This window comes from Malus sylvestris, chromosome 6 (assembly GCF_916048215.2).
Source record: "Malus sylvestris chromosome 6, drMalSylv7.2, whole genome shotgun sequence".
NCBI lineage: Eukaryota > Viridiplantae > Streptophyta > Magnoliopsida > Rosales > Rosaceae > Malus > Malus sylvestris.
Window position 1 is genome coordinate 24,166,537 of NC_062265.1, and position 27,883 is coordinate 24,194,419.

The window sequence follows — 27,883 nt, forward strand, 5'->3', positions numbered from 1 at the left end:
TGAGATGTCTCTCCAGACTGTGCTGGCAAAAGCGTGAAGGAGGTGGTTGGTCTGTTGGTTTCAGACTTTCAGTTTTCTTTTACCGCGGGGTGAAATGGTAATTTGGGATTTGACTTTGACTTGCCGGTGGCGGTTTCTTATTGGAGGCAAGCCCGTTCAATGATTGTTACCGTTGTAGGAGACACGTGTTCTTGCATTACTGGTGTAAACTCATTTTCTTTTGTTTGTCAACCTCAAACAATTGTAAGAGAAAAAATTCAATCCACACTCTTGTATAAAACTGTGAACTTGCGCTTTTAGTATTTTGGATAATTTTTTTATTTAAATGTCAATAATATTTTTATATTTATAATTAGTCGCATATTTGTTGAATTTTTTCGTTAGTTGTGAGTACAGCGATTTGTGATACGATACATGCGCACATTTTAATCAGGTATATGATACATGCGCACATTTTTTTCATATCATGCACACAATTTCCTTTTCTCAGCTACTGTGTCAAAGAAATCAAAAGAAAATTATGAGTCGAAATCAAAAGAAAATTATGAGTCAAAATAAAAAATAGGTGCGTAAAAAGTAAAAAATATGTGCGAGAATCATTTTTCTATTTGCTAGTCGTCTTGCACTTGTAATTCATACCGTGGAATGCATATTAGTAATGAGAGTTGTCTGTTTAATTTGGTACTATTTGCAGGCAAAATCATAGAGCTCAATATAGCTTATCATGAAGATGTGCACTTTACTACTTTAAATACTTGAAACAATGCAATAAAAAGAAGGGTTAATTAGATTAAAAGTCAAGTGAAATACATGGTGTGATGACGCTCTTATTATACATGTAATATTTGCATTTATGCCCTCTCAAAACTCACAAATTAAAACTACTTGTAGTAGGGAGATGAAAGACAACAGAATTTGAATGGATTTCCTTGCACTTTTTGGTTGAGAGAAAAGAACATGGAAAATGAAACAATTATTATTTTGATTTTTATGCAAAATCTGACTCTTATGCTACATAATTAAGAGTCATCCACCAACATGTCCAAATTTGAGTGGTCTTTGGAAGTCCTGATAGCTACTATTATTCCGACTTCTGGTTGGTCTCGGGTCCCTTAATAGATCCGCCCATGCTTATGCATGCATATGTGGTCCAATTTATTTAATTTTATGCAAATGTGGATTCAAATATTCGTTAACCTATCATTAAAATGGCAGATGTACTTTATATACAGTACTTGCAAGCATATTAAGTTTCTAACATTTTATTCCAAAGAGACGTTTTGATCATGGGTTTTACAGTTTTACACCGAAAAGCATAAATCTATTTCACTCGTCAGAACATCATCACTCTCTCTATAGGGCCTAGGGTTTTTACAAGAGCTCATAACCCTAATTAGGCTGCAAAAGGAGGAGAAGGAGGAGGTGGATGTGGTTCATGACCTGGATCTGGCCCTGGCTCCGGGTAATCCAACATTGCATCGAGTGAAACGAGAAGCTTTCTCCCAACTTTCAACGTCTGATTAACCACCTAAACATGATTAAGAACATGTTCAATTAATTAATCAAATTAAATCACCAAATCACATAGTTTTGTCTGCATTGAGGGTGAGAGATGACCACCCATTATCAATCAAAAGTTCATGAAATTAAAATTCTAACCCTCTCACCATAATTAAACAAAAGTTAAAAAATATGGGCAACTTAGTAATTACATGCTGCATGAATCTGATGTTTTCTAAGCCATCCTCACAACCATGTAAACATAATATGTCTTATTTAAAAATTAAATTAAAAAATAAGTGAATTTATTTTAACCTCTTTCAAGCACACTCGTAGGGGTGTGTACAGTTTGCTTGTATATAGTTTTGAGGGCTAACTACATTTCACACCCTCCATGTTTGGAATAATTTTCAAAATACGCCACAAGGTCTCAATGTTCTCACATTGACCTTAAGGTTCTGAAATTGTATATTTTACATCTTTTATCTACTGAATTATTTGAATCTTATTAAATGGTGACATTGTGAGCATGAAACCCGTAATTGGGTCAGCATGTAATCCACATTTGCACTAAAAATGACTAAAAAACCTCATCAATTTAACTGATAATTAGACGTTTAAATATTCAAAAGATGTAAATTGATACAATTTTCAAACCTTAGGGGCAATATGAAAAAATTAAAACCGCATGACCTATTTTAAAATCATCTCAAACCTTGACGATGTAAAATGTGATTTACCCTTGTTTTAATTTCACACCTCATAACCACTTGAGAAGGTGAGTTCCATTTCGTCCTTGAAGCTGTCAGCTCTGCCTACAAAGTAATAAAAAGAAGATGGTTCGATTTATTTCTAAATCAGATTCAGAAAACTTGTAACCAATGAGACTTGCAACCTTAAAAATCTTACTTACCCGAAACCGAAAAGTTAAAGAGCAAGAGGAGAATAAAAATCTTGACTTGAGGAAGCATCTTATGTTTTTTATGTTCTTCTGGCTAGTTCATTGTTTGGAGGAGGTGTGCACATGCAAGTGTTGCTTCTTATAATTAATGTGGGAGGAAATAAAGCCAAAAGAGGTTTTGGAGAAATTAACTAGTTAACATTTTGGTTTATATTTTTGTTAGGGTATCCTTTATGTATTAGACTTTTGTAGTCAATAAGATTTATGATTCATTACCTTTTTTTCTAAAAGAATTAGGATTGCTTTCCTAATTAATCTTCTACAAATTATAGAGTTAAAATTATTTTCCTATTTGCTTTATATTTAATTTGTTAATAAATACAATTTTTGTAACACAATAAATTTTTGTAAGTTGTAGTCTTTTTTTTTAGTACAAATTGTAGTCTTTTTTAGTTATATATGTATAATGAGATAAGGATTACAATGTCTTTCCTATTTTCTGAGACCGCGTTTGTTTGGGGAGTAATGAGGGTTTGGAATATCAATTTGCTTCCCTTTCCATCCAATTTGGTTGGTTGGATGGCTTGGAAAGGAAACAAACTGGAATTAATTCCGTTGGACTCGGTGGAATACAAGTATCGGAGGGAGACTAGGATTTCTTTTCCGTACTACTAATGGAATGTTAAATCATAGAAAGTAACCTCTCACATCTTTGTCTTCTCTCCTATTTCAAACCAAGTTCTTGAACCTCTTCTGTCAAGATTTGCAATTCTCAATTCAACCAAACCTATGCAGAAAATGTCAACTATCAAATCATCACCAGATTGGGTTAGACGTCGTCTTCCATTTGGAGTAGTTGGAGGCAAAATCATAGGGCTCATGAACAGCTTATCATGAAGAGTGTGCAGTTTACTTCTAATTTGAGTACTTGACACAATGCAATAAAAGAAGGGTTAATTAGATTAAAATTCAATTGAAATATATGATCTGTTGACGAGCTTATATATGTACAAAAAAAATTATGGGGATTTGGAGTATAGTTATTTAGAACTTTTTAACCGTTAGATTGGTTTTTGTGTTTTTAACCATATATTTAACATTTAAAAAGGCTGAACTGATACTCTTCAGTACAATAGAAAATACCGTTTATACACATCAACCATAATACCATATACAGTTATACACTGTGCAGAAGTAATGAAATTTACATTTTCTTTTTCATTTTTTGACTGCATGCAAACCCAGGAAAGCTGAACAAAGAAGCCGCAGCACATGGCAAACAAAGTTTAAAGAAAGAATTATATTTGGCTTCTCAAAAGAAAGAAATTCGGATGCAAGGACAAGTTGAAAAGGAGCCAAAAATCATGACAGCAGTACTTTCTATCAATGCCAGAATTCCAGAGACCAAAACAATAGTTTTAATGAAGTTTTGTACCTTTTTTTTCCTTTTTTTCCCACACAATAAGGGCATGTTTGATAACCCCTTTCAGTACTTGCAAGCATATATATATTACTGAGTTTCTAACATTTTATTCCAATAATTTATACATTCATCACGGTAATTCACAGTTCCACACCCAAATATATAAAACAATCTCACTCCATATCACTAGTTCATAAGAAACACGTGCATCATCACTCTCTCTCTCACACACACTCACTCTAGGGTTTTCACAAGAGATCATACGGCTTCTAATAAAAGGAGGCGATCATCTAGTTATTCAGGGATTCCCACCTCTACCACCAGCATTCCCTCCTTTATGTGGTTCGTGACCTGGATTTGGCCCTGGCTCATGGTAATCCAACATTGCATCAAGTGAAATGAGCAGCTTTCTCCCAGCTTTTATCTTCTGCGGATTAACCACCTTATAAATATGATTAAGAACAAGATCAAACTAAATCCCTAAATCATACGGTTTGTTTGTATGATCAAATATCGATTATATAGTTTTAATTACCTCAAGCTCAGGACCACTTGAGTAAGTGAGCTCCATTCCATCCTTGAAGCTGTCAGCTGTGCCTACAGATTAATTAAAACAAAAGGGTTTGATTTATTTTCTAACTCAGCTTCAGAAAACTTGAAGCTAATGAATGATATTTGCAAATCTTACCCGAAACCGAAAAGTTGAAGAGCAAGAGGAGTATGATGCAAATCTTGACTTGAGGAAGCATCTTAGGGTTTGTATTTTCTTTCCCTAGCTTATTTTCTTTCCCTAGTTCAGTGCTTGGAGAAGTGCAGAAGTCTTGCTTTTTATAATTGTAAGTGGGAGGAAATGGAACCAAAAGAGAGGTAGAGTCATAATGACTCTTACACAAAAGCTTCTTGAATAATAATTTTTTCGAGTTCAAATCTTCTGCACCTATTTTTGCATGTGGCTTCTCTGTGACCTATTTACTTGAGTGAAACATAATTTAGAGAATGATAAGTTTCCAATCCAAAATGTATGGATAGAAATTTAACACTATATCCACTATGATATTGAACCATATGCACACATGTCCTTTTACTAACTTCAACTACAACTGTTAACTTGTCAATACCAAAAATAAAAAATAAATTAAATATTAAAAAAATATAAATAAACCCTAGCAGCCACCAGCATTCCCATTCCCGACGATAGCCACCATACCTCGCCGCCGTACTTCCTCTCATCTACATCGGCTAACAGGCCGTTTTCCTCTCTCAAAATTGCCGCACCATAATTAAGATTCAGATAGATATCGATCGAACCCATTACCGCCAAATCAAACAAAATCGTTGATGTTTACTCTCCCTCCTCTGCTAACCAGCGATGCAACCAAAGCAACCACATATTCTCAAACGGCTGCTCATTCGTCGCCTAAACGCACAGTCCACCACCACCCGCAGCCAGCCCAGCATCCTCTAGCGGCAAGTCCCACCCCCTTCTTCCTTGCAAATAAACCGCGTCATCTCACTTCCGTGGTATTCGCTCACGTGTACCTCTCCCTCTCTCTCTCTCTCTCTCTCTCTCTCTCTCTCTCTCTGTAACATCACGTCCCTCCCAGAACAAGACCCGAGAAAGTCTGTCTACAACATCACTAGTTCAAAAGCCAAACCAAAATCCCAGATATAAAATTATCTCAAAAGTTCCTAAAGTCTCAGTTTGGTTGATTAATTTCAAATTACTTGTGCTTAGACCATAAAAATCACGACCACCCAAATGGGCTCTTCATTCCTGCTTCTAGATCTCCTTTCTCAAATTTCAAATCTTAAGTCAAGCAAACCAAATCCCAAATTATTTATTATGGTTTGTGGTGGATCGGCGGCCCGAGAACTTAACGAACTCTCGATATGATATCTTCACGTGTCGACATCTCTTAGCCCTGGGAAAAAAAAATAGGTAGGATATTGGTTGTTACAGGCGGCGGGGCATGGTGGCTGTCGTCTGGGTTGGGGATGCTGGTGGCTGTCGTCGGGGTTGGGGATGCTGGTGGCTGTCATCGGGGTTGGGATGCTGGTGGCTGCTAGGGTTTATTTATATTTTCTTGAATAGTAAGTTTAATTTTTATTTTTGATATTGTCAAGTTACCTTACCAGTGTTAGTTGGAGTTAGTAGAAGGACATTTGTCAATCAAGTAGATATGTAACAGAGAAGCTACAAACAAAAAAATGGGTAATTTCAACTCAAATTTTTTATTGTATTCGAAATACATAATCATGTACTGTTGTTATGCAACTTACACTATAACACGTGAATTTGGTTTTTGATAAACATATTAATCATGTCATCCACCATTATAAATTATAACACGTGATGAGTACACCACGTGACTTGTGTTTCCAGCCCCTCATAAAAAATTTCTCTGATATAATTTTGAAAATTACTTACCAAACACAAAAGATATGAGTTTAGATATATACAATGCACCTTATCCCCCACCTCAAAGTCAACTCCACTCAAGTTCCTTAACATGAAATGCTTTGCTTCTTCTTTTATGTGACACACAATGCATTAGGATGGAATGTGTGGGACAAATACAACACATATGCTTGTGGGTTTTCTTCATCTTTTGGAATTTACTTCCCCTTTTGATATATCAAACTATTCATTAAGCTTCTAGCTTTAATTTGTGGGTCACTTTCAGGTGTTAGGTCTCGTTCCATACATATATCTAGTGTACCTTCTGGCAATTAGTTTATTTCATGAGCCCTGTTTGATATTAATTTGTCTTTTGGCTAAAAAAAGCCCACGTATATAAATTATATATTATAATAAAGATGTGACGATTAACTCAAGTTCTGTGCAATTAGTTTATTTCATGGGATTTGGATCCTCTCCTGAGCTAATGGAGAGAATCCTCCTGATCAAGTGTTATGGCCCGTTGGATTTTTATCCAACGATTACAAACAGATGTGTCCTTTTAAGTTATAATAATTATAACCGTTGGATGAAAATTCAACGGTTCATAACACTTGATCAGAAGGATCCTCTCCATTAGCTCAGGAGAGGATCCAAATCCTATTTCATGAGCCCTATTTGATATTAATTTGTCTTTTGGCTAAAAAAAAAGCCCACGTATACAAATTATATATTATAATAAAGATGTGACGATTAACTCAAGTTCTGTGCACCTTATGATGACGTTGCTGTTGATCATAGAGCATAAATTGGAGTTCCGTGTTAAAAGTATTTAGGACAAAGAAGGAGTATTGGTGCTTTTGTTCTAACTGATCACACTGTTCGTTACATCCGTCTCAGTACAATTTTGAAATTAGGGTTTATCCCTTTTGTTTGCTTCTTCGGTCTCTAATTTTTTTTTTCTCCCTCTTTTTGCAATAACCTGTAGAACCGACACCTATTGCCCTTTGCTCAACTTAATTATTCACATCTTATGAGCATGAGTCCTAAAAGGGTGGCACAAAAAATTCCCAAAACCATTTTTAATGAGGATTCATAGTTTAATTAATGAGTTAAGCTGGCTCCTGTTGCTTTTAAATTAATCACTTCCAATTAATTTAACGAGGGTTTTATTTTGATTATGCTGGCCCTTGCAGGAATGCTTTTAAATGGTTAAAATGATGAAGATTCCTTCAGATGTCGGGAAACATCATAACAATGGCCTACTTCCCAAACGCAAAAAGCTTTCCTGGAATTAACAATCCAATGCGCTCATCCCAGGAAACTGATAAGAAAGAATTAGAAATCCTTCTGCCTTCTGTGTTTTATTTTTTTCATGCATAAAACACACGATCATGTTACGTTATAACATTAGCACGTTACGCCACAGTAATGATGTACTTTTGTTATGGAAGTTATTTCTTTGTTCTAGAGGTGACTTGGTATAAACTCATGTTTCTACTTTTGTTAAGGAATATTTTGGATGCGATCTTTAACTATCAATGTTTTTTTTACTAAAACCTTATTGGTTTTCGGATTTTGGATATGGTCTCTAACTATCAATATTTTTTTTTATTGAAACCTTTATTGGTTTTCAGTTTTTTATTGAAGTCTCTAATATTAATGTAATAATGTATTTCTATGTAGCTTATTTTATTTTTTAAATTAAAATTTTAATTTGTAGTTGTTTATCTTTATGAGATTTTAAATATAACTCATAATTTGTGGAATTAAAAATACTAAAAGATAAATTATACTTTCTAATATATTGTACATATATATCGATATAAACATTGGTACATTCTTCGAAACCACAAAAAAAAAGAAAGATATTAGGCTTAGTAACATTAGTAAATTTCTTCAATTAAACTTGTCATGGATGCATTCTTAAAGCAACGAAAAAGAATGTAGGCATACAAGTTTAAAAGGATTAGAAAAAAATTGAATGGATTTTATATATAAAAAAAAAATGGGTACATTTTATATTAAAAAATGGTACATTTTTACATATAACAAATTGGTATATTTAAGAATGAATACATTTAAGATTAAAAACCTCAAAAATTAAATGAATTGGTACATTTAAGATTAAAAACTTGAAAATCTTTTTACAAAAAATTAATGGCTACAAACTTATTTTAATTTAAATTTTTTTATTTTGGAAATGTTTTGAGTTGAAAATTAATTAGGAGTTTAATAAAGGTGTGAGTATTAAAAATCTAAATCAATTACTAATTTTTATTCTAAAAAATTATTTAACTGACATGTAAATTCATTAATATATATGCTAGGGACTTCGATCAAAATTTAAAAACTAATAAGATCTCGGTTAATGAATATTAATAATTAGAGACCAGATACTAATTTTTCTTTTTGTTAATATTCGTTTTTACTCTTAGGTTATTTCTAGCATGGCATTCCATGGAAAACGCGTTGGAAATGTCATCCCTTTACTTCATCATGCTTATAGAGAGGGATCCGTGATGCATTTCAATGGTGGTTATCAAATCATTATATCCCACAAACACGTTCTCAAGAGTTGACTTGTGAACTTTGACAGCTTCATCGATCTAAGAAGGAATTTAGTCACATTACTTGGCTCTCAGTGCCATCCTAGTACACAATTTCTGCAATTGGTTAATTATTATCCACATCCACTGTAGCTTAAGTTTTACTCTTTGCTTTAATGCTAACACGTTTCATTTCAGCGCTTTATAATTATATCAGGACATCAACATATCAAGATGCTAATTTCAACTACTTCATACTAATCAAACTAAATCATGATTTTTCTTCAGGTATTGTATTACTGATCGATGCTAACGTGAGACCCGCAAACTTTTTTATTCGGTATGTGTTAGTAAATCCATGAAAAGGAGAAATTTTTCATTGTGATTAGAACATGGGTGGTACACTAGTGTTTTAATACAAGTGGTGAGAAATTTTATTTTTTAAGTTATTAACTTTTTAACACACATATCTCATCATTTGTATAATAACATGTGGTATACCACTTCGTATTCTGGTCACACTGAAAAAACTTTCATGAAAAGTCAAAAAACATAATAACTTCAATAACTATATTCTAGCTAAGGTTCTAAAAATGCGCTAGTCGAGTGGTGGGTAAGGACTTAGCGTCTAGGCATCTAACCGGGGACATATAGACCCTTTTTTTTTATTTTTAATTAAATTTATTATACAACATAAATAAATGTCTACTTATACTTAAAAAAAACACATAATTGTATTGGGATACATAAATTGCAAAGTAGAACGACATGTAGATTATAAAGTATTAGAACATATTAAAAACATGTGAAACAAGCATATAATGAGTGTTCATCTAAGTATTCAACAAGTCTCTTATAATTTATTGAAAAAATAAAATGCAAAATAAAAGTTATCTATTTTCTGTCTAAGTGAGAGTCACAACCTAGGCAGGGCGCCTAGGTCGCTTAGGTGGGCAACTAGGCCGGTCTAGGCACATTTTCTTAATTTTCAAACACCTAAGAATTAATTAGAGTGATGACCAGCTGCCTAACACCTAGACGGAGCTTAGGCGGAGATTTTTAAAAAAGTGATTCTAGGTGTAAGTAAACATGCATGCCACTCATGTTACTGAATGAATGAAAAAGAGTATGTCATCGAATAACTAAAACTACATCAAGTAATAGGAATTTAGCAAATATACTTTCACGTAGGTTTACATCTTTAAAATTTGAGTATTGGTGTAATATTATTGCATAAAGTCATTTCATTAATGGAAGTCATGATTTGTAATATGCAATAGGACTCGTCAAGAAGATACGAAGACTATATATATATAGGTCAATACAATAATCTCGAGAATAATATTAATTATTAATAACAATACAATCCATTGACCATTGGTACATTTTGCTCAGTTAACAACCCTCTTCTATTCCTGTAGTGTCTCCGGTCATTTCTATCACGACCAATAACCCCATTGTTGCCTTTCTTCAAAAATAAATTTCACCTTCTTTATTTATGGCATAAAAAGGAGAACGTACTCTATATAGTAAAAACAGATACTAATTACCAATTAAAGATATATAATGATGTGATCTTCCCCTTGTTATAGTCTTATAGGCATGCATAGCTGCAGTATTTTATTGATTGCATGCTTGTTTTGGCATCAATAAGAAAATGGAGGGAGATCAGGTAGGTCTCGACTAATTAGCACCACCTGGCCTCTTTTCATGCCTGGGATTTGGTATTGGCTTTTCATAGTCCAGCATTGCATTCACTGCCACCAGCTCTCTCATCTCCATCTCAACATAAACCTTCAAGATAAACATATAGAGTACAAATTAGCTATCAAATTAACCAAAATGTTTTTAAAAGAATATCTGTACATATAAACATTTTTTTCATGGGGAGACGTATTCTCTCCTACACACCGTTCTCTATGTTTAGTCTTTCGGCTGAATAAATAAAAAAATAATAAAGGGACAAAAGTAAAAGAAGAGAGTGTAGAGAGAGAAACGGAGTGTGCAGAAAGAGAAACGGGAGTGTGTGGATTTCATTTCCTTTCTTCATGCATGAAAAATATTAGTTACCTTGCTTGACGAAGGGTTTGCAGGACTTACACCATGCTTGAAGCCTTTGACTCTGCTGCCTGCAGGAAATAAATAATTAAATAAATAAACACACACACACACACACACACACACATATATATATATATATATATAATACTCATTGTAAACCTAATTAACTGGTAGTCCGATAACACATATATATTATATTAACATATGCTCAGACCTGAAGAAATGTCGAAAAGGAGTAAGAGAATGACAACAAAGGTTTTGATACTACGATCCATGCTGAATGCGATGTCAGAATGGCACGCTAAGATTTGAGGAGGAAGAGGGTTGTGCTAGCTAGCTTTTATATTGTTGGTAAAGGAGATGCATCGATCCATCACTATTTTCATGGTGCAACTGCAACTTACTCAATAGTGGTGATCCATTTCTTTCCCAGCCATTACAAAGTCAACCACACTAACTTCTCTTGTGTAATTATGCCCTAAAGTTTTAATTAAGATACCAAATCAGATATGGACTTATCCAAAAAGTTTAATAATTTATCGACAAAAACAAAATTGATTCTTGCATGCATGGCTTAACCTTCACATTTTCTCTTGTTGCTTTTACTGGTAGGATATATTGCGTCACTCGATCTCTATTTTGGTATTTTTCAAACCTTTGTTTCTATTTTCTTTTCCTTTTTACCAAGCTCCATGCAACGGGGAGGTGCCACTTGGGTTGCAAAAACTTACTTTTGCTATTGATATGCTAATTATAATATTTGAAAAATGGACTACAACTTTGTTAATGTAAATAACTATTTGAAGATGTTATTGGCAGGGTCGTCATTCGCACTCATTCCTAGTGTTCAAACCCCCTTCGAGCGCTTCTCGAGCCTTCTCTTTCTTTCCTCTGAGTAATGTTTGAACACTCCTTGAATGGTTAAAATTCTCAAATTATATTCTTAGAATCTTAAGTAAGCTAGTCTCTAACGTGTCGAAATTTTGACCAATTTTCAAACTTTCAATTACTATTAGATTAGTAACCGTTGCTTTTCATCTATTTTCTTGCTCATCAACTGAAGTTTCCAACTTATGAACTATTGCCAAAGCATTTAAAGGGCTAGATTACACGCACCTTAATTTGGGATTCGCACTGAAAACATCCTGGTTACAGTAAATGTACATCGAATCAATAGCTTACAGTAAAGGTGCATTCAATCAATCATTCTATAGGTGGACAATAATTTCAAAGATTTGATTGAGTGAGTGACCCTTTGAACTATGCAGTATGCACAATCAGAAGAACAGCTGAAACAGTTTTCCTTGATTTCCACTATGGGAGGCTTGAAAGCACTCTTGAAAAAAGCACTTTCATATGCATCTATATAGGTGCATCCATGGCCATTGACCCCCCTTTTTAGTAGTATATGCACGTGTGCCCTTCTTTAGCTTAATTTGTCCTATTTTCAACTTTTCTGCAGATCATACATCATAAAATTATTGTTCATCTTGCATGCTTACAACTTTTATCACAAGTAACAATAATTCTCCACATATATGTGTATATTTCTTCCTATACCTTGCAGTTGCATGATAGCTTTTCTCTTTCTTCTGTCACAGTTCATATTGTGCAGTAATAAGCAGACTGCATTTTCTCAAGGTCCCAATTAGGAGAGAAAAGGAATGATCTAAAAATGCAGAGATCCACTTCATTTTGCTTGCTGTATATCAGAATCAAATGATGATATTTTAATATGTCATCTCTCATTTTAAAGTGGACCGTACAACTCTCAACTGAACCATCTCTTTCGATCATTGTTTACTAAAAAGACGGTCACTGTTAAACCCCACCCTCAATTATTTGTAAATTTTATATTTCCCCTAAAGTTTATGTAATTTTTACAATTTCGTCCCCGGGGCATGTCAGTCACAGGTTTGAGCCTTGGCGCAATAGAAATTTTTTAATTTTTTTTTTGTGACCAAAATGTCACAGGTTCGAGTCATAAAAACAGTCTCTTTACAAAGTAAGGGTAAGACCATTTCCACGAACCCCCTCCCGATCCTCACAAAGCGGGGAAATTGTTGGCTTGGGATCACCCTTTTTAAAAAGACGTCACATGATATTAATTATCATTATAGTCAAATTATAACATGTAAATTTTCTTTTCATTAAACATGTATTCATCTTGATTATAATACGTGAAACACACCACATAATTTGTGTTTCCTTTATCTATAAAAATTCCTCCTCTCTTTCCCCCCGAAACTAGCACCAATCACCACACTGTTCTCTGTCGGCAGCACAATATGTGAATCAAATTCTCGATGTTTGATGATGAATACCAAACAGAAGAGCCAACTTTTTTCATAGCTGACTTTGTTGATTCAATCAATTTGGATGAAGTCACGTCGCTACAAAGGTGGGTGACGAGAGTGCTATATCAATATGCATGCTTCTGCTGTCTGAGATAAATAAAGGGCGACAAAGAGAAGAGATTCATGAGTCCTTCTCCTGCTTTTTTCCATCAGATTCAGATGACCAACACTTGTCCTAAACATATTTCATGATGGGGGGCAGTGGGCCTGAAGAATGTAAATCATCCCTCTTGTGCTGTGGAATATGCCAGCTACATCAACATGTATTCATGTTGAAATGCAAGAGTTGATAACCACCATACAATTAATATGTGCACCAAATCTATTTGTGATGCATATTTGAGGAGTGTTAGGTCAATCGTGCACATGCACTTGCAGGCGGTACTTACGATGATTTGATTGTTCTTGCTCTATGAGTAATTTACATATAAAAGACAAGATTCATTGATCTTAGCATTGGTTTTTTTATTATTATTGTCTACCGTTGTGGCACAGAATATCACAAAATAAGATATTATGACAAATAAATGAAACAATTTCATATACGTTGAGGTCTAGAATTTAAAATTTAGCGTTTACTAAACTTTTATACCTTTTGAAGTTTGGAGTATTTACAAAATAGGTCATAAAGTTTTAGTTTTCTCATTTGCATTGTAAGGTATTGAATTGTATCAGTTTATACATGTGGTCGGAGTGGTTGTTGGATCCATCGTATAATTGATGACATGGTGAGTACCATATCCTTATTCGTGTTAACTTGTAGGTCATATTTGCACCAAATTGACAAAATAACTTTTCAATTTAATAGAGGATTAGATGTTCAAGGAGACAAAACGTATAAATTGATACAATTTCAAAACATCAGACTGCAATATGAAAAAATTAGAACTGCATGACCCATTATAAAAATCACCTCAAAACTTAAAGGGGGTAAAATGAAGTTAGCTCTAAAGTTTAGTTATTCTCCTCTCTAACTCTTTTTATATTTACACCAATTTTTTGTACCCTTTGAACCATTGGTTAAAGCATGATGTGTGCATCACTAATTTTTTGAAAATAAGTCATAACATGTGAATAAAACGTTCTTAAAAAGAGTGAATAAAAACGCTATAAGCATTTGCCTTTAGAGCTCATGGGGGAAACGGAAACACTTTGCAATACAAATGATATCATCGATAGCTATTTCGTTTTTAGTATTTAGTTTTTATTGAGAAAAGTATATGAAGAACATACGAGATATCGAAAGGTGGTGAGAGCGGGGAAAAATAGTTTTCATTTTTCTTTCCTCGTATACTTCTTGTACAATTTACATTTCAATCGGAGGCCACGCAGGTTCGAGCATTTTGGCCCCAACAAAAATTAACACCTTAAACTCTGAAATTTCACGATAAATATCAGCTTTAAGTAGAAAAAAGATTTTTATTGTTTGAATTACAGTTGAGCTAACGATAGGCCAACCATTCTTAAAATATGAGGAAGGCAATGATGCTATTACAAATTTACAACACAATGTATCAACTCTCTGCAGAAGAACTGTAATTAACAGAATTACCGACGGGAAACTGACGCATTACTACGTATTCACATCAAACGCGGAACAGGGGGTGTAAGAATATAACATTTGTTATGAATGATGTAAGTGGTCGACAATCGGTCCCTAACAATATGCAGAAGCCATTCCAAATTTCGCAACATCTGAAAGGGAAGTGGGAGACCGACGTGTATCAGGCATTGCATCAACTTCCAGCTTGGCTCGAAAGGCGTTGGCATCAGACATTTGCCTCACAAAACGAGTAAAATGGACCCAGTTATGAAATTCGAACATGTTCTTGTCCATCCTCACAAAGTTGAACGAAAAAGAGGGTTTTTCTAGACCAGATGAGTAATACTTTGACATCCTTACCACCTGTTGAAGCGATTGGCTGTCCAATCTGGCTGCAGAAGTTTCACCTTCCAAGGGTATATCACATACCCTAGCAGCTGAGAGCAGCTGTCTGAGAAGGCTTTCCGGGCTGCTGACTGCGTTCATCTTCCTCTCTTCCACATCTTGCAATTCAAAACATGAGCAGCACAAAGTAAAGCCGTACTTTGCCAACATGCGAACAATTGGTAAGTATCCGTCTCTTGTTGAAGTATTGAAATAGCCAGCTGTTAACTCTGATGGGTGAGATTTAGTGCGATAATGCCAGTGCATCCCGGCTAATTTTACTGATGTACTAGCCTCTGTACCCCGGAAAATGGTCTCGGCTTCCCTGCATATCCTTTCTCCATGCAGAAGCAGCATTCCCGAGTACCATTCAAGAAAAAATGTACCATATGATGTATTCCAGGATCCATCATCACTTCTGAAGAACTCTGTCAGTTCAGGATCCTGCATCAAATTGGCAGCACCAATAGGGCCCCCATTTCCCCATTCGGGAATCCCAATCTCTCTTGCACATGCATTGAGAGATGCAAGCATATACTGGCCAGAAAATTAAAGAGAAAACTGAATCAATACAGGGGAAAATAATACAATTATCAGGTCAAATGAGTAGCAACGACGGTCACTAGTGCATCCTCATTCAGGCATAGACAGAAATCCAAGTATTAGCTAGTAAATGAAGTTTAGCATTCCCTCCTACCTTGTCATAACACTGAAACTCTCCAAGCTCACGAGATCGCCAAGCCCATGTTAACTTCTGGGTAGGGCAGGAAGGGTATCTTAATTCACCAGCAGGACCCATCCCAACTTGAATTCCCTGCAAGAGGAGATCGCTTAATTTAACTTTTGAGGATTATACAAATATGACTACAGCCTTGATGTGCTCAACCATTCACTTCGTATTATCTTACTGTTATGACAAGACCGAAAAAAGGTCTAAAAGTGTCTCTGAAGTTCCTCATAAAATCTGCATATGCTTGGACTGGTGAACGTCCCCGCAGAACAGGAAGCATATCACACCCGAGAGAAAGGTATTCCACATTTCTTCTTCCAAATCTGTCCGAATATACTAAATCTGGATCCCTATCAATCTCCTCCAGTACCCACAGAGGAAGAGGAATCCTTCAGTGCACAAAAGGACAAGATTCAGCATGCAAGTAGGTTATAAACTAGCCAACAGAACATTCATGAAAAAAGTGGCTAATGGCAGTGGCACAACTCAATCTCTAAAAAATCACTCACCTCATAAGTTGTAAATGATATGTAAGAAGCAAATAAAGTTCGGTGAAACAGCACAACAAAATGCCAGAGAAGGTACATCAGCCAACTGGTCTTAATTGCTACCTTTAAGTCTCGAGCTATATCTCAAAGTTCCCCGAAGATCAAGCAATCTGTGCCCATGTAAGTAATAATTCATTTGATCCAAATACGAGGACACTCAAGATATCTCCGAATATCTAAAGACTAGAACGAATATCACCTGCGAATTGTTTACAATACTATGGACTTTAGACTTTAATTGGTAAATCTCAATCTTCAAACGATTACAACCAATGAATCCGCCTTAGATCATTTATTATCTCAAATCTTCAAACAATTACAACCAATGAATCCGCTTTAGATCATTTATTATCGCGGAGACAAAATCTATAAGGATTAAAAGAAAATCGCTGCAGATTTTCCTGGAACCAATGAATCCTTATAGGGTGACAAACCATTCATTTCATATTTCAAGTTCAAAATTTGCAGTATACCCAATCCTCAAAAAACACAATTGGCCAAAACAAACCATACAATACATAATTATACTGTTTAATTGTTGTATTTAAGATTCCAAACAGCAAGCAAATTAATCCCATTAAAAAAATACATATCCAATACAAATAAAGAAAACGCAGTAAATAAAGACCAATTAGTCATATAAATAACACGATTAAATTAAATTAATTGAAACCTGAGAAAAAAAAATACAAAACTAACCAATGAGAGTCCTCCGGCCCAGTGCCGCACTGATGAAACGCCAAGACGGCCCGAACCTTCAACCCGCAGCGTCGAGCCAGAGATACGATCTCCAAGTAGCCTTCCCAATTGTAAAGCATAGGCTGATCCCTCTCCACCAGGCCCCACCACACCTCCATGACCACGCCTTCCACTCCGGCCGCGGCGAGGGCCTTCAACGACTGAACCATGGCCTTGGGCCTCCGGACTGCGCCCCGTGACCCCACGGAATCCACAGGCAGCGTGACGAACACCGGCGATCCTCTCCGGCGACGCTGCTGCGAGAAGCCGTGGAAGAGCTCGTACTGGAGGTCGCCGTTGTCCGGCGAGACCGAGCCGCCGGCAGCGGAAGATATGGACGAGTTGAGCCGAGCGGAAAGGGCAAGCCGGCGAGTTAGGGGGTGAGGCTTGGGTCGGTGAGCGCGGGAGCAAATGGAAGGGATGCGAGTGAAGGTGGAGGGAGGCTCGGTACGGGTGCGGCAGAAGGAGGCGGAGAAGGTCGGAGGGGATGGAGATGCGATCGCCATTGATGGAGGCTCAGGCCTTCGGGAATCGAAAAATGGTGGTGTGTGGTGGTTTTTTTGGGAGAAATGAATGAGCGAAGGAGAGACGGTGACGGAAATTGCGTTTGCGGTGCGAACGCGTACGCGGGTGTAGGTACACACTCGCACGTCCCACAGCCAGGGCTCGAGAGGGGAGAGGGAGAGAGAGAGAGAGAGATACTACCAAATTATAGCATTTTCGGGGAATATGGGCTTTTGTTATTAGGCCCATTTGTTTCTTATCGCCTATGCCGACATGCCTATACTATCCAAGCCCATTTGTTTCTTATCGCCTATGCCGACATGCGTATAATATCCAAGCACCGATCTAACTGGAAGTATCCATATGTAAATATATGAAAATGTTGATGAATATATTGATATCAGTTGTCTTTGATAAAAATTATGGAAGTTTATAATGGTATGAGTATACCAACTCATTCATATTAGGTCGAAATTAAAGAAAAATTTCTTTCAAATTTTTCAAAAGTTTGAAATCTACAATGAGTTTCAGCAAATTTTATGTAGTTAATCGGTGAATATCATCGATATTCAATGTTTTCCTATACCTCGCTATTTTGACGAAACTATCGACAATTTTGTAGATATTTTAAGCATTGGTTGATGTTGTAATTTGGTTTTTTGATAACTAACAACAAATGCAGTGTCACAAACTCACATGTTATAATATGAATAAACGATAAATACAGACGATTTACTGTTTGGGTATCAACGTGGAGGGCTTATATAAGACTGATTTACTATCAACGTGGCATTCTGACCCCTATATATAATGTTATGTGTATATTCTTTCTAAAAAATATTACATTATTGAACCAAAACATCGTGACAGTAAATCTATTTCATGTAAGTTGCTCTTCAAAAGTTGAGCAAACAAGTAATTGGCAGTTTGGCATATTCGGGCATTGTAAATTCACCAAGTCACTCGGAATTATACTTCTACTGTACCTAAATTTAAATTTTCGGCCGAATTGAGTTTCGGTAGTTTTGGCCCAGTAGTGTGATGTTTGGACCCGACTCTGCATCGTCAGCTTGTTAAGATAACTTCCAATTTTTTTTGACAGATAATATAATATTATAATGATTTAATCGTTGTAATTATCAATTAATGGTATACTGGAATTATCTTGACATTTTCCTATGCAAGATACTTGGATAAATAAATGGGAGTTTTAACGAAAAGCTCACGGTACTGTTTCCTTTAATGAAAAACCACATTTTTACATTATAAAGTTAAACCTGGTACTATTCACTTTACCCTTTATTTTGTCCTTATCATTAAAACTCAAAGTTTTCAAACCATTTTCATTAGTTTTCCTTAAATAAATCTGGAAGCATCAAATGGTATAATTCTGTGAGTGAGCTTTTTAGCATGTGCTTTTATCCCATAAGCCAAATGAATTTGGTCTAACCACGAGCTGGTGGTTCAGTGATAAATGACGGATTACGAGACTTTTTTAAAATTAAAAACTTAAGGTCTCAGGTTCGAAACCCATTGCTGGTGTGGAAGCCAGACTTGTGGTCAGGGGAGGCTGAAATGTCTTTGTGAGTCTTTCCGACTCCTGAAAGTAGTGGATAACCATGACTTGCCACCAGTTGTCCCCTTAAAAAATAAAAATAAAATGAATTTGGTCTTTTATGCAACCAGATTCTTTATGCATGGATGCTCGGTTAATTAGGAAGGAGATGGCATGGTGCAATCGAAATTGCTTCTCAAGCTTATCATCCAAAGCATATTCAGCCTTATAAATAAGTGATTTCTAACATAGAGAGGCCCTTCAACTCAAATAATAACTTAAATACTCTACGCGAAATCTTTTCACCGTGAGAAAAATATTAATTATCATAAGCTTCTCATCAACATACTTTCAGTTTGGATTAGCAGTACTGTGCTCAACCAACAACACGTTTAGTGTGGATTATCACCACTGGAGCCGTAGAATTAAGCGATCGAGGAGCAACTTCAGTTTGGATTAACAACACTGCTTATGTTTTGTTTGCTTATCTATCCAAGTCACAACTGACAAAAAGTTTACAATTCTTTCACCCAAATAGGTCACTTCATCAGCTTTCCAGGGAAGTGATATGTTCAATGATTGGTTACTCCCAAGTGCACTTCAGAGTTCGACATACAAACGGTCAAACGACATTCAAGATAAAGACACTCACTTCCTTTTAGTATTTTTGCTCTTATAGCTTGATACCGATTCGGCACACCTATATTTCACAAATATAGGTGAAGCTGCCGAACTTGGTGCCATAATTAACTGAATAACCTTGTCTTCAAGTTCTAAAACCCTGAGTCGAGAGGGTTCCTTCATCAGCCATAATTGCTTAGTGCAGAAGTCAGCAACGCATTCGACATTACACCACTACATTGATTAATTTAATTAGCTCACTAAAAGTATGTAATTTGCTCACTAGTTGCTCAGTCTGAGCGCCACCTTTGCATATGAGTTTTTATTGATAATAAACAAAATTTAACACTCAATTTCACAAATGTCACTTTTTATAAAATCTTTCAAAAATAACAGAAAATCCACTTAAATAGACTTAAATACCCTCCAAATTAATTTCAAAAAAACATAAACTAAATTCAATGAGAAAAAAGTCAAAGTTAGCCAAGAACCAACAACCATGAGCATAAGATCTACACAACCCTCAGATTGTTCCCATCTTCCTTGTCGTAACCACTGGCAACAAATTACTGCCAGCAATGAAAGTACCATTAAAAGCCTTTCTCATGGGTACAAGTTCGTGGGGGCAATCACTCTTTCGAAGCAGCATCCCGAGCACCCAAGCTTCAACAACAATGGCAACAATAGGGATCAATTCGTGGCAGGAGGTAAGAGCAAGAAGACGAATCACACTGTGCTCAAGTCCGATGATATCTATCTCAAGCTTCTCGTCAAGCTGTATTGTTTTCTTGTCTGGAAGACTGGAAGCAAGGAGATTGCGAAGGCTAGGATTGAGAAGCCAATAGGAGAGTGCTTGACATTTGATCAGCTTGCTTTGAGAGCACGATTGGGTCAGAACATGGTTCTCCTCAGAGGTCCTAAGAATTCTCGTGAAGTAGTGAAGCACTTTAGTCCAGCTCCTGGTGTGCCACACAACCACACTAAACCTTATGTGCGGTCCAAGGGATGGAAGTTTGAGAAGGCTAGAGGAAAGAGGAACAACAAGGAGTTAGGATTGAAAATGCTATTTTTGGAATCCATTTTTGCTTTAGAGTTTAAGCCGGTTAGGATTGATCTTTCATAAACTTGCAAAAGTTTGATATTACCAACTTCACTAGCAGCCTCGCACTTTGAACAACAATGCCAAGGAGATTTATTAAAGTGTTTTGGCTTCTTTATGTAAATGAGTTTTGAGGGTATTTAGATCTATTCACGTGAGTTTTCTGCTATATTTGAAAGTGTTTATAAAAAGTGACATTTATGAAATTAGATGTTAAATTTTGGCTATTAATGATAAATACTCCATGCATCTTCTAGGGTCAACAACTTCACTTTCCAAAATTTGAACAAAGTCCCATATTTAATCCTCACACCTTTTATTTCATCAAGTTTCTCACTTGATGGCAATTGAGGTAATTTTATCCGAGTTCGTAATTTTGGCATTTTACATCAATCCACCTTTTCGAAGCCCTCCTTTCTAACCAATAAAAAAGAAGTAAAATAAAATCAAATTGGGCTGCAGTATTACTTCCATAGACTTGCATCAGAAGATATTAAGAAGGTCTAAGGTCTAATTTCAAAGACCATTTAACGAATCTATCTTTGACAAGATCAAAGCAACAAGACAGCCCGGATCCGACGAAAATAGAAACACAAAGCTTTACAAAATCCAATCCCAGGCATAACAAAGCAGCAGCAGAAGAAGAACTTTCATATGAACAAAATGCATGAGATTTAACATTTGACTTGGGAAATTTTCCTGTGAGTACAACAATATGACTTAAATATGACTAAAATATGCATGAATCTTGCCCAAATATTATGCGGACCTCGCCGATCCTACATAACACGCGAGTATACAGGGCTACAAAACTCTATGACAACTTGACGTATGATGTAACAATGCAATTATGCAATAAGGACTTTCAGACACCAAATTCCGGTGAAGAACGGAGAAGGCCAAAGATCCAGACACTTTACAGAACTGCTGCTCAAAACCTTTACCACCATCGACTTCAGACGGAACAGCTATTCTCCCGGCATACAGAAGACAGCAGCGGTGGGGGCATGATGGGGTAACTTTTTATATCTCATTTCTCCGATACCATTGGACCAGTTTCTGTTTTCTATTCATCTTTTTCTGCCAAGATAGCAGAGACACAGAAGTCATCACCGCCAACTTCCTCCGATGCAATGCAAGCAAAATATAATTAAAAAATAAGACGAAAAAACTGACTCCCCGATGCTGATTTGGTATACTGACTGCCATTGACGCAAACGTATCAGCCCAAAAATGGTGATGACCTGACTCTCATGATATGCAATCCCAGACCCCGACTCATGACACCCAAATGCATGTACGAACGAGAATATGCTAAGCAGCAGTCGCCTCAAAAGTTAGTTGCCCGACTGATAGCGATCTTAACCCATTCTGCAGATTCCTTTATCGAAGGATCATCTGACATAAGACATTCATTTAGGAACTCTTTGGCTGACATAGATTGCAGAATTAGCGGACCGACAGCACTACCCAGCGTATCAGCGAGATCTCCAAGTAGCCCAATGGCAGTCTTTATCACCAGATCATCCCTGAAAAAGCAAACAAAAAATCCAGAAATAAATACCAGAAACTAATATGAGGCGGAAGCAAAAGAAAACAATTATAAACGAAAGGTTCCAGAAGGTCTTACATGTCCTTCTCTATGTATAAACTATCCAAGAACTGGAGAACATGAGGTGCATACGGCATCAACAATTGGGTCTTTGGGGAGCCCTTAAATCCTTGCAAGATACCAGAGTACGCCTCCATAATTCCATTTCTCAATGTATTTGTGTACTCTATCATATCATCATCGACACCTGATGTATGGGCAGATAGCTCTGCGGCACTCTGAAGCATGGGCATAGCATACATCAAATACTTCTCAAAATTCTCCCCAATTGCCAAAGCTAGGTCACCAAAGCATGAAAATATGGGAGGTTTCACTGATCGGTGCAACTGGTTGCTGGACAAATCCTTGAGGAGCTGGGTCATTATCCCATCACAATAAGGTAATACTTTATCCTCCAAAGCCCTGCATACATCCCCCACCACACCAACGGTGATGGCGCAAACCTGATAGTCCTCAAAATTCTGGAGACCCATTTCCAAATATTTATAAAACTCGGTCATGTACTTGGCAAAATCAGAGCCTGTTGAGTAGACAAGAGCTCCAATGGCAAGCATGGCCTCCTCATGAGCTGTCGCACTTTTACTGGCAAATACTCTCAAGAACAGACCCATCAACTGGTCAGCATACTGCATGAAGACATATTTTGTTGGTTCAGATGACCCTAGCTTCTGTATGATGACCTGCAAGCAACCGCAAAGAAGGCCTTGTAATTCATTCTGCTTCTCCCTCTCATCAGCTGAAAGCTTTTGCGCCTCAAGAGTCTGGTGGAGTTCCATCATTATGACAGGAACTAATTGCATCACCAATGGAGCAGTCTCATCAGTGGAACATCTTACAACTTCATTCAGAGCCTCATAAGCTGCAGTTCGCAAGCGGGATTCGCCAGCATCTTCTCGATGAGTAACATCCAGAAGGGCCTGGGCTATCTCCTGGAAAAAGGAAGTCAGAGGGGAGGAGGAAGGTTCTGCATCCTCAAAACCCTGGGCCAGAAAATAGAGTGCACCACAAGCTTTCTCAGCCACATTTGGAACATCCTTCATGCTCTGAAGAAGAACTGTGATAATCTGTTGGCAATTCGCTTGGGTTATTATGGGTGTCTCCAAAGTTGACCCATGAAGAAATTCAAAAATTCTTCCAAGAGTCCAACCAGTAGTGTCCTTCACATGGTTATTTGGATCATTCGTCAAAGCATTTAGCATGAAACTCAGAGCAACATTGACAAGAGGCATGAGCTTGTCAGGGGATGGACCTTCCAAAATTGAACCAAATGCGTAAGTGGCTGCCTCCCTCTGCCTCCAATCTGGCTTTGTAATATTCTCCTCAATAAATGGCATTACAAGTGGAACAACATCATCTCCAACTGTCCGTGCTACCAAGCCCAAGCAAGTTCCACCAGCCATTGCAACATTCCAGGCCACTTCATCCTGATCCTGATCCTCTTCTTGCTTAAGAAGAGTCTCCAATAATAAAGGAATTAAGGCAGGAAGTGCTTGCTTGATAAAGTAAAAGCATGGAATAGAAGAATCCCCAGTAAAATCACCCCCATATTCTTCTAATATGTCAATCTCCTCGTCGCAGATTGAACTCCAAAACTCAATGGCTTGAAGTGCAACAGGTTCCTCATCTTCCTTCACAGCCTTAGCAGTGATGCTAAATATATCTTGGATGTACGGAGCCAACTTCTCATAATAGGTTGAAGATATAGAAACCAAACACTCGAAGGCTGCCTGTCGAATCTTCACTTCAGGGGAAAGAGTAGCCTCACATACAACTCTTACTATGTAGTCACGCTCCATATCATTGGAGAAATTTGCCTGAGCAAAACCCAAAGCGTTATGCAAAGCTCTAGTGGCAGCAAGCCTGACATCATTGTTAGTCTCGGTAGAGTTCATGCCCTGAACTACAGCAGTAAGCATTTTATTCACTTGCTCTTGCTCTATAACATCTGGGGATACTTCCTCGCATATGTACCCAAGAGTTTCAAGAGTTGCCTGTCTGGTATGAGCTGGAAGTTGATTATTATTTGACAATAGAGCTTCTATCAGTTCAGGCCACTGTTTGAGTGGCAACTCAATCCCGGCAAGCTTTGCAACAACTTGAGATGCAGTTGACCGAGCATCATGGGCAGGAGAAGAAAGGGTCTTTAACAAACAAGCTCTGATCTGGGCCTTCACAGATGGGTCTAAGGACAACCATCTTTGTCCGAGCTCAAACTTCCTATGTTGTTCTTTGGCATCCAAAGCATTCTTGAGGATCAAGCCCGCTAGTTTACGACTCTCAACAGGCTTCTCATCATTGGCCAATTCTCCAGCAAGAGAGAGCAAGAAACTTGGAAGATTTTGTTCTTGAAACTGTCTGAGGCTATCTTCTGCATGCTTGCGTACATTCCCATCAACTGCTTGTGCATTTAAAAGTATTTGGGTAACTTCCATCGCCATTTGAATCTGTAATCAATAATCCAATCAAATTATTAATGACACCAAAACAAATTGTAATCATATATGCACCACGTAGAACTAAACTTTGTTAAGTTCTATAAATATATCTTATAAATCACGTTTAGGGAGAAGGCATATGCTGCTATGCCCTAACCAAGTAGCACTGAACATTATGGAACTCTTTACATAAACCATTTTTGTTATCCAACGAAGAAAAGGCATTTCAGGCAAATGAAATAAACCTTGAATCAACCAACAAATCATCTTGTCTATGATTCAACTAGCAGTTCAAATCATACAATTAGTACAAATATCAAACGCATAGAGGTATCAGGACAACTCAGAGGAACAGAGCTTTAAGAGAGAGGGTATCAGGACATTCGGCACACAACTCAGTGATAGAAAGTAATCCTGATAATCCAAAATATATCACAGAGTATCCCCAGCTTATTTATCAGAACTATTACCGAGTGACAGACAATAATCCTATGCATCCATTAATCACCCCTACTCACAACACCCAAGTAAAAATTTGAACGCATTCCATATTACAACAAAATTAGGAAAAAAAATCACTCACGACAATTAGAAGAAAAAAACCTCCTTTACTAATCCACATAAAACCCTAGTTTTGATAACCGAAACTAGCAACTTATCAAGCATATAATTCTCCTTGTTATCTATTCCCAAAACGCTTCCCAACTTAGCAACACGAAACTAGTAAAGCAGTCTACAGTGTACATAATTTGAATTGATCAGACACAAACAGCCTAATTCTAAGATCAAAATTAACAGAACAAGCAGAAAACAATTGCAAATCTCGGATCAAAGATTTCATATCTGAGCGAGAAAACTGTAATCACTAATCAGAAAACACAAAAATGCAAATAAACATTACACAAAAGAGAGGATCGAAATTCAAACTTACTAACCCCCTTCACTAAACCTCATAAAAACCTAGTTTCGCTAGCCGAAACGAAAACACAACCAAAAACTTATCAAGCATAACATTTCTCTTTGTTAACTATTCCGAAAAAGCTTCCCAACTGAGCGGAAACGAAAAAGTAATAGCATCATACGGTGCACACTGAGCACGGATAACTTTCAAAACCCTAAAAACAATCGGATATTCAAAATTATGGACTCCTCCACTTTTCCCCAAACAACATTTGAATTTCAATAACAAAAAAGTTACAAAATTACTGATTGATTCTAATACAAAGAATTAACAGAATAAGCAAACAACTAATCCAAATCTCGGATCAAAGATTTCAGATCACAGCGAGAAAACTGGAATCGGAAAACGCAGAAGTGCCACTAAATGTACACAAAAATGGAGGATCGAAATTCGAACTTACTCCGAGTTGGTGGGTGGACTCGGTGAGAGAGCGATCAAGTGATCAATCCGAGTCGAAGACCGAGTTGACGGAAGAAGAAGACGGAGGAGGAGAGCAGAAGCGCGGCGACTCTGAAAACCCTAGCAGAGTGTGGGAACAAAAGCAAATATGCCAATATTGTAAAAGCTGGGATTTGCGAAAAACAACGATATCTTGTTTTTATGATTTCTCCAGGGTTTCCACGCGGGGTCTTCGGCGAGTGTGAGCGTCTGGTTTAAGAAGGAGGGAGAAGGGGATTGGAGGCGAGGCGGTTTGGTGGGGCCACGGGTTTTGGCGAGGATGGGCTTGGGCTGGCCGTGGTTTGATTGGGCGTGGTTCGTACGTTATTGTGGGACGTGTGGGATTGGTTGTCACTGTATTATTTAGCACCGTTATTATTACAGTTGTTTATTTAATTTTGTATGGGGTTTGATCCGCTGAAAGGCGCTAATGAAAGGCGCTAATCAGTGTTTGCTAAAAAAATTCATTTTGTATGTTTCAAAAAAAAAAAAAAATCATTTTGTAATTTACATGTTGTATTCTCAAATTTGTGTTCAACTGCAATTTATTCATTGTATTTAAACATGAGAAATGCTAAGGAGTAATGGGACTCTCTCTGTCACCTACCATTTAAACGTCAATTCTCATGCTAATCAGTTTTTTAGGCTTTCATTGTGCCAAGATGTGAATGTTTTCAATGATGACTTTCGACTTCCACGGAGTCACTCATTGCACAACAATAATATCAATGACGGACTTAGAGTCATTCTCCACTTGCACTTCTTCGTAATTTCATTTATCAGCAAAGTTTTTAAAATGTTACCTCGTGTTTAGTTTTTGTCTTTGAACTCTTCATATTCGTTTCTCTCATTCTCTAACTTAACTTATACATTGCATGAATGATCCTTCCGCCAAATTTGTCTTCTTTTCCTTCAAACTTAAGGGTATAGTGGTCTATTCATAAAAAAAACAATCTAATTTATTTAAAATTGAGAAGAGCTTGGCTCATTAAAAAGTTAAGGATGAGTTCCTCATCAAAACACTTCGTGGTCTACTCACAGAATTTCGTACTTATGCTCAAAATAGTTCATATTATAAATTATTAGGTAAAGATTATCTCTATAAAATACCAATTAAAACTAGAGTAAATTGTAGCAATGGTCCCTCAACTAAAAATCTATTACCATTGGTCCCTCAACTTTAACTCAATTGGAGCAATGGTCCCTTAACTTTAACTCAATTATAGTAATGGTTCTTCCAACATAACTCATTTTGACAAAATTCTGACGAAGTTGACGAAAATGATCATAGCTACACGTTTTGATGAGTTGAGGGACCCCAATTGTCGCAATGGTCCTTTCAACACAACTTATTTTGACAAAATTCTAACGAAGTTGACGAAAATGACCATAGCTACGCATTTTCATGAGTTGAGGGACCAATGGTAATTGATTTTTAATTGATGGACCATTGCTCCAATTTGATTAAAGTTGAGGGACCATTGCTACAATTTACTCTTAAAACTAAGACTGTTTAGTCAACTCTT

At 36.8% G+C, this 27,883-nt stretch overlaps 4 protein-coding genes across 4 annotated transcripts; 1 reads left to right on the forward strand and 3 right to left on the reverse strand.

Moving 5' to 3' along the window:
- Nucleotides 1-3,891: 3,891 nt before the first annotated feature.
- On the reverse strand, nucleotides 3,892-5,136 carry LOC126625546 (uncharacterized). The gene is made up of 4 exons (XM_050294610.1): nucleotides 4,987-5,136; nucleotides 4,513-4,789; nucleotides 4,360-4,421; nucleotides 3,892-4,251 (listed from the first exon to the last, which is right to left on the reverse strand). The coding sequence occupies exons 1-4, from the start codon at nucleotides 5,134-5,136 to the stop codon at nucleotides 4,123-4,125; spliced, it is 618 nt and encodes a 205-aa protein (XP_050150567.1). The 3' UTR covers nucleotides 3,892-4,122.
- Nucleotides 5,137-14,569: 9,433 nt separating this feature from the next.
- LOC126625898 (beta-amylase 1, chloroplastic-like) lies at nucleotides 14,570-17,829 on the reverse strand. The gene is made up of 4 exons (XM_050295018.1): nucleotides 17,094-17,829; nucleotides 16,025-16,235; nucleotides 15,814-15,930; nucleotides 14,570-15,653 (listed from the first exon to the last, which is right to left on the reverse strand). The coding sequence occupies exons 1-4, from the start codon at nucleotides 17,636-17,638 to the stop codon at nucleotides 14,847-14,849; spliced, it is 1,680 nt and encodes a 559-aa protein (XP_050150975.1). The 5' UTR covers nucleotides 17,639-17,829; the 3' UTR covers nucleotides 14,570-14,846.
- Nucleotides 17,830-20,311: 2,482 nt separating this feature from the next.
- On the forward strand, nucleotides 20,312-20,935 carry LOC126625547 (60S ribosomal protein L18-like). Its single transcript, XM_050294611.1, has one exon. The coding sequence runs from the start codon at nucleotides 20,312-20,314 to the stop codon at nucleotides 20,933-20,935; it is 624 nt and encodes a 207-aa protein (XP_050150568.1).
- Nucleotides 20,936-21,559: 624 nt separating this feature from the next.
- On the reverse strand, nucleotides 21,560-26,545 carry LOC126625894 (importin subunit beta-1-like). The gene is made up of 3 exons (XM_050295012.1): nucleotides 26,320-26,545; nucleotides 22,542-24,967; nucleotides 21,560-22,440 (listed from the first exon to the last, which is right to left on the reverse strand). Exons 2-3 carry the CDS (start codon nucleotides 24,959-24,961, stop codon nucleotides 22,242-22,244), a joined length of 2,619 nt encoding a protein of 872 aa, XP_050150969.1. The 5' UTR covers nucleotides 24,962-24,967; nucleotides 26,320-26,545; the 3' UTR covers nucleotides 21,560-22,241.
- Between the last annotated feature and the right edge of the window lie 1,338 nt (nucleotides 26,546-27,883).